We start from the raw sequence: 16,202 nt of genomic DNA on the forward strand, positions 1-16,202 counted from the left end.
TCAGCCATAGGTATGCACTGCCAGCGGAAGACTTTGGGATGCTGACAGACTATGGGACTATTCAACAAGCAGTTCCTTTCACTGAGTTCAGATACAGCAAATGCAGTTGAGCTATACCCAGTTTATCTCTGTGCGTGTCCCGTGTGCTTCTCCTTCCATTTACTGCATATCACTGTGTGAACCACTTACATAGGAACACAGGAAACTGATAGGACGAAATAATCTAAATAAAATCTTTACATTCTTAAAGTCACATTCCCTTTGATGTAATTTAAAGGTAAAAATGAGGAGAAGTCAACCACCTTTCCTGACCTGTTATCACATGGTTTGACTTCAATGTTGTTGATGCAGGAAGCCTGTGAGGTTTTGTCTCATTTCTGCAGATTTTGTCTTTGTGGGTGTATCAATTCTCTCAACTGTTTCCCAAAAGGAAAGACAAACACTGCAAACAAACGTCTCCATGGCCAGGAAGCAGTGAGAGCTGCTGTCTGTCCCTCAGGTGATTAGATGCAGCTATTTCCACCTCCCAAGGATCATCTTGCAGCAGTAATCATCATTTGTTTTCATTTTTCTTAGTAGACCCATCTGTAAATAAATGCCACCTGCACTTCTCCTCTTGGGAAAGCTGTTTCTGCCTTCTTGTGAGTCTGAAAGATCTTCCATTCATGTTATGAAGGATGTGAGACCATTCCATTGAATGAAAGTAGGAGTTTGAACTCAATTTCACCAGACAGCTGGGGAAGGCACATTTTAGGCCATTTCAATATGTACGTGTGGTTATCTCATCCTGGAGTGACCGTAGCCTAGTCTTTGTCATGCTCATCTACAAACATCCTCTGCGGTGCTGAAGAAGCCCTGCAGCTCTTCCCTCTGCTTTTTTGCCATTCTGCAGTCTTTTGAACAACCCCCAGTAGAGCTCTGCAGCTTAATGAACTATTTCAGATTTGCAGAAATCCAATCAAATCGATGTTGGAACTTGGTCTGAAGAATAGGACTGGGAGTGAGGAAATCAGAGGGTTTTCCCTTTTCTATCGCAGGCAACCCAGTTTATGATATAACATGCTTGGTGACTGGAACTACAATACACAAAGCTAACTGCATGCCTAAGAAGCCTGGATAGCCACGTTAGTTTGGAGTGTCTCAGAATTTAGAACTTGTTTTCAGCCCTTTTCTCCCAAAGTCTTTCTAGTCCAACATTATTACTTGAGTTTATGTCAAGAAATCTATCAACTCTCCATTGACAGTAACACTTCAAGGCATAGATCCATCATGCTATTTAGTATAAGCCTAAATGAAAGATGAGGGAAGTTTATCCAAACTACTTCTCCTTCCCTTTTTTTGTCTCCTGGGGTAGTCCTTCCATCTTTTCCTGTGTTTTTTGCTGTAGTAAGTGGCTGGCACAGGCTCTCTCTCTGATTCTATCTATTGAGAAATGTATTCTAATTAGAGTTCTTTAAGATTTTTAGCATTTCTAGAGGGAATTAGTTCTTTACAAAAGCAGGGTTTTCTCCAGTGTGGGATTCATACCATAATTAGACAAAATGATGGGCTAAATCCCAGTGGAAAAACTGCACTGTAATTGGTGTTCATTTTCGTTACACAAACCCAGGGAGACCATGCTGATTCCTCTTATTGCAGCCACTTCTGAAGCACAGTGTTCAATTTAAAACTGATGTATCATTATTATGTAGTACCCATAAATATCCTCAAGACTTTATCCATCTAAAAAATCTGATGTGAACCTTCTTTATCTGAGAAAAATAAAATGTCCCAAACATTTAAGATCAGTGGCATTTGGATTTCCTGGTCTTAGAAGCAACAGATAACAGCCAGCCATGCTTTGCTTCATGGCCTTTGTTCAGACATCATTGAACTCAAGTGAGAAAAGAAACACTTGGCATGGCACAAATCACATCTGTATGTCAAAGCTAGGTGCACAAAAGAATTTCTTCCAGCCTACAGAATACATAGGGCAAGAAAACAGCTGATTACAGTCATAAACCAGAAGTACCAACCACCAAAGACAGATCTGGTTGAATACAAGCAATAAGTGGCCAGATTTTGTGGAAGATAAATACAAATATTTAAATGGTTTTACTGTATCTAACAAATCTTTAATGAGGATGGGTGCTGTTAGGAATTAACCAGATATTTGTAATTAGTTCTTAGATTAAGAAGAGCAATCTCACAAGGTTTTGCTATTGCTTTGCTGATTTCAGAAGCCCAGGATGCTCACGATCAGGCCAATTGGTTAAAGTCACCTCCACAATAACTATTTTTATGGAGGAATAAAACAGTTCTCTGTGTATATGCAGTTCTTCTGGCTAATGAGCACCTTGGGGTAGGTTGTTCACAAACAGAAAACAGAAAGGGACCTGCACTATATCCCAGCAGTACCTTGTGTAATACCAGGCTCAGAATCAATGAAGATTTCACCTGAATCCTCCCTGAGTCACTGCCTCACAAAATAAAAACCAGAATTCCAGGTTCAGAGAAACCAAAGGGAATGATTTTGCCTATCATGACAGAAATCAAAGGTCCTGGAGGGAAATGGGACACTGTCTGCTTCAGAAGATGTTTCCTTCAGATCTTAGACATGAATCAGTTATCCAGTATCAAAGCTCATTACATTTAGAAATATTAACCTATTTTACTAGTTATGCCAGAAGTGTCACCTTATCAACTGTGTGTGCTGCCAGGCATTTATATCCCTTTGATAAGGGACAGAAAAAGAGCATTATTTGCTTCATGGCAAAGGCACTGGGACAAGTTCAACACTGTCTGATAGCAACCTGGTGTCCAGGAGCCTGCAAGTATCCTCCATCCAGTTTCTGATGGCCAACTAACTGCCCATATCTCCAATGAAAGCTCAGAGCCATTACTGAAAAGACCATGCTGTGAAGCATGAAGAATATTCTCTGCCACAATTCCACCTCCCACACAAGACAAAGGAAAGCTGATCTATCTGTACATCTGCCAAATATGTTTCACCTCACTTTTGTATCAGTTAAAGATCTCTATCTACCCTCAGCTGCCAGTCCAATCTGACTGACAAAATCAGACAAATCAAAACCAAGGCCCTTCATTTGGACTCATTTAACCATGAATCACCATTTTAATATGGCACAGTGACAAGAATAGTGCTTTGTAGTGTGCTGCTAACAGGAAACATTGGTACACAAAGCCTTATTTAAATGAACAGTCACATTTAGTACCCAAATGCCTCAGTTTCATCTGGGAAATGGAAAGACAGTGTTACTGTAAGTGGAAGTACAACTACAGCGTTACTGTAAATGGAAGTACAGGCAGCCATGCTACAGGGTGCAGCAAACAGGATTACTGTGAGTTCAGCAAAGTTTTTTCTGGGGACAATACAAAGTTAAACTGTCTTGTTTTGACATCAGTGCATGCAGCAATAATGGCTCTCCTAAATGTAACCCTGTGTTCTGTTTTAGATCTAAGTCAGTTAATTTACACCTGGGATGAATCTAGTCCAATACTTCTCAGTGAGTTCTAGCAAGATTATTTATTTTAAATAGCTGAATGTTATCCTGGAAGTATGATACAAGAAATGCTGAGAGAAGATGCACCATTACATGTTGATACCTAAATAAGAATATATATCTGTGAAGTGCACAGGCACACACACTCAAAACATGACTATGTATCTCCCTTAGGCAGCTCTCTGCATACATCCTTAGGACATTAAAATAAAAGCCACAGTTTTTTATCTTTTACCTTGTGAAATGTACCACATAAGTATTAATCCTCTGGTTTGCCTCTACATAAAATATTTCCAGCATTTCTGGTGGTAAAAAGAAGGCCATTAACAGGAAATGCATGCAAGCAGAGATGTGCTGGTATTGATTCTTCTCACTATGATTCAGTGCTATATAAACATGCAAACAAAAATAATGGTGGTCCAGACAGAGCTGTTAAAGAATCTCCAAACTGGATCTTGGTGGTCTGTATCTAGTGGCTACATCAAGCCATAATGTCCAATGGAAAGTAGACTGTAAATAATAAGCTTGCATCTTATTAATACAAACAAAAAGGAGAAATAAATCACAACTTTGTCACTGCTGCTAGCACCCCTACTGCTGCTGCAAAAGCTTGGGGACGATGCAGACAGTGTGGTTCCTCTGAACAGGGCTTGCTAGAAACAAGCAGCTCGGCACATGAAACAGCATTTCAGGCCTTGTGCAGGTCTGTGTTCATCGGCTGGGAAATGAATCTCATATGATTTCAGTATTTCACTTTGATTTTGAGAGCCAGCTGGGAAAGAAAAAACGGGCATTGCAAATATAAAGATGTAAATACTATGCTGAAAAGACGAGCAGAAAGGAGCCTGCACCTTTGATAACTTTCAGTCTACTGGATGCAGTGTATGCAGGCAGCCCTCTACTGGTATGAACACCACTGATCATGTTTGCCCAGCACCCGTGCTCTTCCGTTTTCTTCTCAGGCAGAATCAGAGTAGCTTTTCATTAGTTGTAGGGTATATTCAGCTAGTCTACATACTTGATCAGTGCTCTGACTTAGGTGTCTCTGGGCTTCTCTGGGCAACCTGAAAAGGTTCATACAACCTTCACAGGAAAGAACGTTTTCCTAGTATCTTCTCTAAATCTCTCCTGTCAGGTTAAAGTCATTCCCCCTTTTCCTATAACTAACTGCCCTTGTCAAAAGCCTCTCTCCAGATTTCTTGTAGGCCCCCTTTAGGTATTGGAAGAACGTTATAAGGTCTCCCCTTAAGGGGACTTCTGTTCTCCAGGCTGAACCAGCCCAGCTCCCTCAGCATATCTCCAGAAGAGAGCTGTTCCAGCCCTCACAGCATCTCTATGGCCTCTGGATTCTCTTCAACAGCTCCAAGTACTTCATATGATGGGGGCCCCAGAGCTGAATGCAGTACTGCAAGGGGGGGTCTCATCAGGGCAGAGTAGAGGAGGAGAATACCCTCCCCTTGACCTGCTGGTGATGCTTCTGAAGCTGTTCGTTTATTTGAGTATAATATAGTATTTCCTTAAAAAATGCACATCAAAAGAATAACTGAAACATGAAGTTTATCCCAGTTCTTGTAAAAATGCATGCAAGGCACCTCAGGATTTGCTGCCTTCAGAGAACACAGCTTGACTTCAGGGAGTCTGACCCGCCTGGATGAAAATTAATGTTTAATACATTTGGTTGTCAGAGGGATTATGCAGGAATATGGAATGGCAGGACATTCCTACAGTGCTTTGCTGTGGAGGTGTGTTTGCTAGTGGCCAGTAGGCAAGGAATAGTGGTGTGTGTTTTCCACAGACAGCAAGGAGTGGTGCCAGACTGTTACAGGCAGAGGTTCCCTGGGGAGCTGAAGAGAGTTGCCAGGAGACATCACCAGATTGAGTGTTCACAGAGACAGGCTCAGACTCCCTCCTATGTCTGCATACCAGCCTGTTTTGCAATCATTCTTCACATGACTTCCTTTACAATCTCCCAAATACTACTTACTAGAAATTACCAGCTTCGAGAAATTTTATGTGATATGAAGCCCATTTTCTGGTTCTTTAATGTGAGCATTTTACCCTTAGAGGCATCAAGCATCAGTAAAGATATAGCTCAAGAGCCAGCTGAGCCACACTCCTTATAACAACGATTGAAATACAATGCATGCTATGTCCCACTTTAGAGGTGACCTGCTTCAATGGGCAGGATAAAGACCAGAAGCACTTCCATAAATTAGTAAGCTCTGAGCTTCCAGAAGTTAGGTCTCAAATAATCATGACATTGTTTGAATATTCAGCAAAACAGGAGTAATAAAAAGATACATAGTTATAGTTACAGACATATAATAAATGTTATTTATGCGTTAGTCTTCAGGGCCTTGAGATTCAGTGAGTCATTTTCTCAGTCTCCTCTTCAGAAGCATAAGGCCTTAAAAATCATTATTATCAATTCCAGAATTGGGGCTTTAAGACATGCCATAAAAACTCAGAGAAATCTATGAGGACTATCAGATCATGGACACTCATTCCAGCAAAGCCACAGCCTCCAGTTCACTTCACATGTAAAATATTTAGTCAGTGGACACAGTTCCTCTGTGCTGTCTTTTGCCAGTCAGCCCTGAGGAAGAGGTGATCTAACATCCCCTTCACTGTCTCCAGTCAGTCTGAGCCTTTCTGCAAACGATCTGACAATCCTCACAGCCAAATAACAAGCCCACAAAGAGACAAGTCAAAAGATGTAAATGTTGTGATGAAATACTTCAGTGTACTATTTAAATTTGCCTGACAAATGTTCCTGTTATTTTCCCAGACCAAGCGTCTCTGAATCATGATAATATGAAGGAATCATTCCCCAAAATGTTCTCCATCTAATTTTCACAGTTCCCTATAGTAACAGAAATACCCCTCATAGGTACAGCACTACATCTAAATGACAAATGGAAGTGAACATTTTTTTCAGTTCAAATTTATATAATGCCAACTAGAAATAGAAGCAAGACTATCTTCACTCATTCTTCACATTCATAAATATACAAAAAGTACTAAAGCTTAATGTAAATTTAGTGTGGAGAAGTCTAATAGCTCTGTTGTACCTCATGTCAGCCACTGCACCATTATATTTCAAGCCAAATGGAGAATCAATCTGTGCACAAAATAACACGGTAAAAGAAAGCCAGGGTTGCCTGTTTAACTAACTAGTCATTGGCTTTTTGATTCAAAGAAAATCAGACTTTGTAGACTTTGAGCTTTAAAGTTGGTGTGTCTGCTTTAATGATTCATTATAGTTCATTATGTAATACCTTGTCTCCAGCCTGTGCATTTCAGGGGTTGTCAGAGTTTTAGTGCACCAGTTGTGAGTTAGTCTTCAGAGTTCAAGAGCAAACTGAGGGCAGAATGTAGTTTTCAGACACCAAGATGTGAACTGACTGGTTTATTTTCATGCATTTTCTCCCTCCTGAATAATATAATTATGGAGCTTTCAGGGCAAACTTTGGCAAGCTGAACTGAATACAAACTGACAGTGCTCAAAGCTGAGCCATCCAGAAACATTTCAAATAGAAACTAAGGAGAAAGGAGGATGCATACATCATTTCTCACTTAAAAAAAACAGCTTGCACTCCTGCCATCTTAATTTTCTTGCCCAGATGTTGTCATGGGAAGAAAAGATTAGAATAGAAATTATGCCATATAAAGCACAGATGGGAGAAATCTCTCACAAGAATGTATATTCTATTTTAGCCCTCTCTCTGGTGTCTTGGACTACATTATGTCAGATTGAGCCTGTATTTCTCGAATGCTCCTGATAGTATCTCACACATGTATCTTGGAGTTAAACTGGCATTGCAAAGAGACTCTCCAACACAAGCAGGGATATGTTCACCCAAGGTTTGCCCCAAAGGCAAACTGCTTTAGCCATAAGGGATCAGCTCCAAGTATCTCATTCTGCAAATGATCCATACTTCTCATGGGCCAGAAAATAAGTGTTCATGGACAAAATTACACCCTACACAACTTCCAATGAAAATAGCAGGCACAAATTAGCATGAGAGCGTGTCCTGTAATGGATGGCTTTCTCTTTTCTCTTTACTTTGAAGTCATCCTGACAAACCTAACTCCATGTGCAAATAAGATGCATCCTCCAATCAAAATAAAGCGAATTTAAGTCACTGCAATGTTACTTTTGAGTAGTTTCTTCTAGTCCCTACACAGTGTGATGCTGGGAACACAAGCTGCAGAGGATACTGACTTTCAGTGACACATGCAAAATACGAAGCCAGAATCACACAGACCTGCTCCATATCACAGAAATAATTCTGGTAATTTCTGAATTCTCATCATTCTAGAAAGCAAAGGAGCAAAACAGGGTCCTGTTGAAGTGAAATTCAGCCCAAAAGAATCAAATGCAAAACCTGATGTGCCATGTACACAATGTATTGCAAGAATAGCTGTATTAACCCTTATTTCAAACAACACTGTACGTAATATCTTCCACAAGGAGACTGAAAAGGGATTCAGTGTAAGGACTCCCTGTTGACAGGTGCTCACTCACTCACTCCTGGACATTTTTGATTAAGAAATCTGAACTATAGATTCCTGTTCTAACTGCAGAATCAATGTGTGGATGTATCATGATGGTGAGGGGTTTCTTCAGTTTTGGCAGAGTAAGAGCATGCATTTGGTGATTTACAGTGCTTTAGATACAAATGAGCAGTAATTTCCTAAACTACTGCAATTAACCTACTATAAAATAATGACATAAACAGGAAAACACTCCAATGTATTTAAATTCTATCTCTTAATAAATTGCAATCATCTAATTATCCTGCACTTAACCTTTTATGACAAAGTTTTACACATGTGCTGACCCACATCTCTGATAAACCTGAAAAATTTATCATCCTTCCTTTCATCCCAAAATCTGACTTCCTGTCCATCAGTTGTCAGGATCTTGACCGCACTAATAAACCTCATCCAGTTCCAGCTCTCTGCCATGGACAAGGACACCTTCCACTAGCCCAAGCTGCTCCAAACCCCACCCAAGCTGGTCTTAAACACTGCCAAGGATGGGGCAGGCACAGCTTCTCTGGACAACCTGTGCCAATGCATCACCCTCATAGCAAAGAATTTATTCTTAATATCTAATCCAAATCTGCCCTCTTTCAGTTTAAAACCATTATTCCTCATCCTATTATACTCTCTGATAAAAGAGTTCTTCCCCATCTTTTCTTGTGGGCCCCTTTAGGCACAGGAAGCTGCTCTAAGGTCTGCTGGGAGTATTCTCTTCCAGCTCTCTCAGCCTACCCTCCTAGGGAAGATGTTATCTTTGTGGCCCTCCTCCAGACCCGCTTAAGCAGGTCTATATCTTATGTTGGGATGACAGAGGTGAGTTGTAGGTGTCCTTGCTGCTCATTCTGTTCGTGAATTGCTGGTTTGGGTTTTCTGGATTGACCATGCAAATAGTATGTTACCTTGTGTTTGCCTGATGGTCACTGGATTGCTGGACCTGTTGCTGCCTCTGCTCTGCTTGCTTTTCTCTGGTGGGGGTCAGGCTGCGCGCTGTCGGAGAGGCATTTGCCTTGTGTCGTGGTCACCCTCAGCTCCTGGCTTCCTTGTCCTGAGGGACAGAAGTAAGAGCTGGATGAGGCTGGTCAGGGCCACCCTGTGCACTCAGGACTCTGATATTGTTTTGCTCTACAGCCTGCTTCCCAACATAAAGTACCACCCTCCCCCTGGCCATGTCTGCTGTCAGCACCATTTGCTTTAATAAAAAAATAAATTCATTTCAGTGTGGCTCATTATGCTAAATGAAAGCAATGGGGGGCTAATGAGCATTGTGAATGAGCCATTAACATGGCAATCAGCGCTATGCTCAAGATAGCTACATCTTTCTTGAAACACTCAGTAGCATTATACAGATGTGGTCACGTCTATTAAGTTTAATTCAGGAAACAAATAGATTTATATGTTTGAGTAGTTTCTTTCTGTAGAATTGTACATTGTGTTACACTTGCAATTAATAACAAAGCCCTGCTAGTTCATTTTATGGAACTGCTAAGGGGTTATTCTTAGTCTTCAGTGGACAGGACTGTGCTAATAGATTTAATGCATGGATTTGTTTTGAACCCTGAATGTTGTCCCTCTCCCTCTTCCCCCTCGGTTTTCATCACAAAAGAGAAGTGTACCTGAAATAATAAATTTACTGATGACTTCATCTTTGCAATGGAGTTAATGTGGTTTAAACAGCATTTTTATTTTTCAGAAGTGGCCTTCACCTCCAACCTCAGCTCCTGCCTGATTCACTGTTGCTTGGCTCTGAGGATCACATTCCACAGGGAGCTGACATGCCTTTGCTCAAGGGAGCACTCTCCTCAGACCTCGTAAGAAGAAAGACTGCTCTGAAACAGCATCAGAAAGATGTGTGCTTAAAGGGCAATAGGGAGAAGGAGAAACCTACTTGTATTCAGTGATACTGAGAATGTGTCTTTCAGAAGGCCAAGGGGAGTAGGCAAAAAAACCCTCTTCAGTGTTTTTAAACATTGCTGCAGTGAAGGTTTTTAGAACACTCAGTTCTCTGCACATGATCACCTCCATTAAAAGCTTTTCATAGCTTGTAGCTGGAGATACAGAAGATGAGCAGCTCCCCAAGGAGCTAATGCTGGTCACTGGCAAAGCGAAGAAAAGAAACCAGAAAGATTTGAAAAGGATTCCAAGGTTTTCCTTGAGTTGCAGTCTCAGCTCCTGGGACAGGTTCATCCGTTCAGGCCACATAACTTTTATACCTGACTTCTTGGGATCAAATAGGAATCAGAAGAGAGCAGTTTCTATCCGTGTGAGATACGAATTCACTCCTCTAAACAAGATAACAAGGTTTTAATGAGGGACAAAGTCAATAAAGCGAAAGCAAACGGTGCTGGGTGCATGACCATAGCCAGAGGCACAAGTGATTAGTATTTGTTACAGGTTTATATACTGTCACTATTGCATTAGTCACATCCATATTCATAATTCCCACATAGAGGCGGGGAATATTATAACTAGGTCCAGGAATTTATTATCATAAGTCTCCTCCTTTTGGCATCTGTGCGCTGCTCTCTGATGATTGTGAGCAGGGGTCTTGAAGATGAAGTAAGCAGTCTTCCTCATGTGAGTAGGGGTCTTCAAGATGAAGTAAGCAGTCTTCCTCACAGTGTACTTTTCACCTTTGGCCCAGTTGGACGCCCCAGTAATCACACAACGGCTAAAACCAGCCATATCTGTAATTATTCTGATAACTAGCAAAGATTTAAACCAGTGTGACCTTCCTGCACAATTTATAGCAGGACAGCAGACAAGGAGTATCCCAAGGGAGCAGATGGTTGGGAGGCTCTGTCTCTAAACTAACTGATAAGTGGAAGGATGGTGTGAAATAACTCATTCATGAGTTATCTCACCACAGTCTTACAACACAAACATTGTTCTTTACGGCTAAAGATACTTTAGAAGACTAGTGTGAAACAATTAACTCATGTTTAGTGGGGCTACTAAATTCCACAGGCTAACAACATCAACATTGTTCTCTTTGTACAACCTAAGTTAAGCTAAAAAGTACTTTAAATTTTCCAAGCACTAGCTCATCTTATATCAAGCTCCATCCCCTTTCTTTACAGATTCTTTTACTATGTGACTCCATTTTGCTCAAGAGTTCTCTTTTTTAACTTGTCTAATCTTGTGTCTTTATCGAGCTTTGTTTTTGTTACTGTAAACTCGTATAGTTATACCCACATAACTGCACCTATGATCTGCGCAAGCAAATACATTCATGTGCTTATTACAATCGGTTTGCATAATTTCTGGGGGAATGGACACAGGGCACCTACGTGGCCAGAACTATTGAAGTTATCTAACAAAAACACAGAATGCAGAGTTCAAACTATGTCTGTCCTTTTCCCTTCTGTTTCCCATCTTCACCAATCCCTGTGGTATCAATGGAAGGAGAAACACCATCCCCCGCCCCGACCTCACTCACTGGCAGAAACTGACACCATCTTCTCCTGCCTCCAGTCATTTGAAGGCACGTTTCTATCCACATGCCTTTGCTCTTCAACTCTGCAAGTCCCCAGGCGTTGCTTTCACTACCAGCGGTGTGTCCCGGAGAGGCACAATGCTCAAGGGGATGTGTCAGGACCGGGGCCGCCATTGCCGGACCCACTGCTCAACTGCTTCAGGCAACAGCTCTGAAACATTAATCTCCTCCTAGGCATGAGTGAGTGCCCCGTTAGTACGATCCTTTCACGCTATCCCTGCCGCAACAAGAGGAGCGGCTCGTCCATCCCGGCCCTGCCCCGTCCCCCGCTCGCTGGGCGGAGACAGTGGGGCCGTGAGGAGAAGGAGGCGTGTCCCCGTTCCCCCTCAGCCCGGCCGCCATCTTGGGGCGGGCGGCGCGCGGCGCCCTCAGCCGCCGGCCATGAAGTCTGTGTTCGTCACCGTGGGTACCACCAGCTTCGATGACCTGATCGCGACCGTCTGCTCCCCGGCGGCCATGCAGGTGAGTCCGTCCTGCCACAGCGCTTCAACCGCGGGGCTGTGCGCTGGGAGCTGTCCTGCCCTTCCCCTTTACGCCGGCGCCTGTTTGACGCGGCACAGGGGTTGAGGTGGGGGGTGAGCCACGGTCTGTGGTACGAAGGGAGGGTAACAGTGGTCGCGGTGCTCGACATAGGTACACGCAAGCCGCTATTCCACCGCCCTTCCGCCGCAGGTGCTGCAGAGCCTCGGCTACGAGAAGCTGGTGCTGCAGGTGGGGCGGTGCGCGCTGGACCCGGCGCTGCTCGGCAGTTCGGATGTGGCCGTGGAAGTGGAAGCCTTCCGCTACAAGGAGTCTCTGGCTGAGGACCTGCGGAGGGCGGACCTGGTCATCAGCCACGCAGGTAGAACCTCGGCTGCTTGCCGAGCCTGTCCTCCTGGGGCAGGAGTGGAAGTCGGTTGGCTGAAGTCGGTTGGCTGAAGTCGGTTGGCTGAAGTCGGTTGGATGAAGTCTGTTTCTCAGCAGCTCGGGGTGGGCTGGCAGTGAGTTCATGCCCACACCTGAGATGGGTGGTTAAATGTTCACGGTCGGGAGGCCCCCTTGTTACAAGAGTGAGTAGGGTGATATTTCATGTGTGAGGGCAGAAACTCAGCGTGTTTTTTGTTTCTCCTATAGGTGCAGGTAGCTGTCTGGAGACTCTAGAGAAAGGAAAACCACTAATAGTAGTAATAAATGAAAAGCTGATGAACAACCATCAGCTTGAACTGGCGAAACAGCTCCACAAAGATGGGCATGTCCTCTACTGTAACTGCAGGTATGGAGCTGCTATGGCTGTCCTAGCTGAACAAGGAGGGTTCAGCATCGGCACTGGCTTACAGCATTGAGAATGAGACGGGGAAATCCACATCCTTCTTTGTAACAACCATTTGTTTGCAAGGACCACAGCTCCTTTTAAATCTTTTCTTGAGATTGAAAGAAGAGCAGCATAAAGCCAACAGAAGTGACTGACTTTGGAACAGTCAGGTAGCATCCTAGAGGCACCCAATAGCTTCACTCTTTCTCTGCTCTTAGCAGGTGTTGGATTCCTTTTGGAAGTCCAGAAACAATACAACCCAGACCATTGGTTTGTAACCATGAACTCTAAGGACTAAATTGCTCCCTGCAGACTTAGGACTCCCATTTCATCATTTTGCTATTTGGATTTGCCTTTTAAAGGGCACTAAAATTGACTGTAGAGAGTCACAGACATCAACAAGTTGAAAGGATTTGGATTATTTAGAATAAAACATGAAATTGGCCTCACTGGTATGGATCAGGAGTCCATGTAGTTCAGTATCCTTGCTGCAGTAGCCATATGCAGATGTCCAGCCTAAAACAGAAACAGAACACAAATGTAAGGTACTTCCTTGGGCTAGTTTCCCTCTAGTGCTCTTAAGTGCTTTGACTGAGGGGGATTCCTAAACCAGATGCTGTCTGGTTAGTAACTTTCAATACCTCTGTTTTCTAAGTACTTTCTCAAGCTGGCTTTTTAACCAAACTTCCTGAATCCACCACATCCTCTGACAGGGAGTTTCACAGATTGCTGCCTGTCACTTCAGGGGAACAGAACAAAACACTACAAAACCCCAAAACAAACCACCAAGCAGCCAACCTCCCAGAGAAGTACCACTGCCAAAACACAGCCCCCCCCCTCCCAAAATACCACCACCAAAACAAACAGCTCCTTTTGTTTGTTTTTCTTAGCTTCTGTTAGATTCATTTGATCTCTTGTTTTGACTGTATGTTACTGTTTTCTCTTTATGATTCTTTATGATTGATTGCACTCTATAAATAACAGATGACCCCTAAATTGAAGGTAGAGGAAGTGCAACTCCCATTCCTTAGTCTGTATCTTACTCCTTTGCCCTGCAAATGGGATTTCATATGTTTTGGGAGAGCTTTCTGAAAACAAAAGGCCTGTCACTCACTTCTGTTGGGCAAGTCCCTTACCTTATTATCTCAGTGCTTCTGACAGCTTTGGAGACAGGAAGGAATTTTTGTTGAGCAGTGCCTGGCATCAGAGTCTTTATTTGCAGCCTGACAAAACCAAGCAAACAGATTGATTTAGCTGTTCTCCTGGCTATGTGTTAAGTGGGGAACTATGCCGTGTGTTCAGCTAGGATGGGTTTCCTGGGATGGTGAAGATCCTCAGGTCTTGTTCAGTCACCCAGCATTGCAGCCACAGGTAAGAAAGTGAAGAGCTGAGGTTGTTTATGACAGACTGAAGCGTGTTCTCAGCAGTGCTGCCTGTGAGCAGTGAGTGCTGGGGCCCACTGCTTTGTGGGGGTCCTTATTTTTGCTTCCATGGTAAAGGATTATGTATGGATGAATAGAGAGAAAATTGTGTGGAGAAAAAAAATTCCCTTTGGGGTAGATTTCTTTTTAATGTTGTGTTTTTGTCTGTTTCTACAGCACTCTTGTGGAGACACTGCAGTCAATGGAGTTACCAACTTTGAAACCTTTTCCTCCTGGACAACCAGAAAAGTTTGCTTTGTTCTTGGATCAAGTTTTGGGGATTCAGTAAACAATACAGAGGAATAAAAATCACAGAATTAAACCTTTATTCCTCTGCTAATGAGGTCTTCCATACTTAAAGAGTCCAGCGGCTGAGACAAACCCGCAAAGAAAATGTCTGTTAACATTAACCAACGTTAAATGGTTCCTGTCTAGTGCAGATTCAAAGTTATCTATGCTACAAAGAGCAGAGTGCCAACAAGGAAGGAGAGTATGAAACGTCAGGTTTCTTGGACAGACACATATTTACCTCACAAAATCTGCAGGAGTTGGTGATTGCAGTGAGGAAGACAAGCTAAATAACTTCTTAACCAGTATGGCATGCACATCCTTGTCTCTTGACCATACTTCCTAGGTCTAGTGGAAGTAAGTTGTTCTTTTTGATGTTCCTGTGATGTCCTGCAAATGAGCAGGTGTCTTCAGCTCTCATGTGTTTACAGAAGCACTGAATGGAGAATTGAAACAGATAAAGTGAAGCCTCTTCAAAGGGAAAGGGGCATGCATGTGGTAAATGTGGGTGGGAAGAATCAAGAGTTGCAAACCTGCTGCTAAACTGTCTTCTGTTTCGGGGAGATTTACACCCAAAATACAGCATGGCCTACAGGAGAGGAACTGGCTGGGCAATGCAGTCGATGCATTCATGCAGCTATGCCATCATTACCTGGTTTGGACTTCTGTGGAGTGTGGCGTTTCCTGTTTGATACTGACTGGAGCTCCCCATTTAAAGTGTTGAAATTGTCAACTGTGTTGATGCTCCCATTGATTCATTGAAGTAAATACTTTGAAAAAAGGTTCACACAGGCTGTTTGGTCTCTGATCTCCAGAATTGTCTCAGTGTGCAGCTGGTGCTTGACAGCTTTGCCTGCTGGTACATTGCTTGGCTGGGTTCTGTTGGGTTGGTTTTTGTGGTTGCTTAAACGAAGGAAATAACTCCTGGATCAGTGCATCTGATGTCCTAGTGCCATTTTGATGAGCAAGTTAAATGTGCATGGAATCACGTTCCCAATCAAATGAAGCACAAGGGTTACAGAGTAGTAAATAGTGCTGTACTGTCATGCGAGAGTGTTTTGTTCAAAGTTCCCCAGAACACTTTATTAGAGGAGTTATTCACGTCATGATTTGTGTGGAGCTGGTGTTACTTCCAGTTTATTGCTCACTTAGCTCCAGCCCAAGAGCACTCGGGAATGTTGCAGGCAGTTTTGAATGACCGGTTGGCAAGGGCTTAGCAAGCGTTCCCTTCTCTCCCAGGCACCCAGCCCGAGGTCCCCTACAAGAAAACTGGGGAAAGACTTTCTAGCAAGGCCTGTTGTGATAGGATGGGTTTAAACTAAGAGAGGGGCGATTCAGGCTGGATGTGAGGGGAAAAAAACCCACAAAATCTTTACAAGGAGGGTGGTAAAACAGATGCCCGGGTTGCCCAGAGAAGTGGTGGATGCACCAGCCCTGGAAACATTCCAGGCCAGGCTGGATGTGGTTCTGGGCAGCCTGATGTAGTTGGGAGATGGCCTTGCTCATTGCAGGGTGTTGGATGAGATTTGAGGGTCACTTCCAACCCAAACTCTTTTATTCTATGACCTCCGTAGGGGTTTATGGATGTTCGAGGGACGCGAACCCACGGCCCCGGCCAGCCCCTGCAGCCTTAAGGGGAGAGCAGAGCAGGGACCGGC

General features: G+C 43.2%; 1 protein-coding gene across 1 annotated transcript; it reads left to right on the forward strand.

The window, feature by feature from the left end:
* The first annotated feature begins 11,875 nt into the window (after positions 1-11,875).
* Positions 11,876-15,335, forward strand: LOC115945797 (UDP-N-acetylglucosamine transferase subunit ALG13 homolog). Its single transcript, XM_034064389.1, has 4 exons — positions 11,876-12,006; positions 12,217-12,385; positions 12,658-12,796; positions 14,434-15,335. Exons 1-4 carry the CDS (start codon positions 11,926-11,928, stop codon positions 14,543-14,545), a joined length of 501 nt encoding a protein of 166 aa, XP_033920280.1. The 5' UTR covers positions 11,876-11,925; the 3' UTR covers positions 14,546-15,335.
* Positions 15,336-16,202: the final 867 nt, after the last annotated feature.

Source organism: Melopsittacus undulatus, chromosome 6 (genome assembly GCF_012275295.1).
Source record: "Melopsittacus undulatus isolate bMelUnd1 chromosome 6, bMelUnd1.mat.Z, whole genome shotgun sequence".
Lineage (NCBI taxonomy): Eukaryota > Metazoa > Chordata > Aves > Psittaciformes > Psittaculidae > Melopsittacus > Melopsittacus undulatus.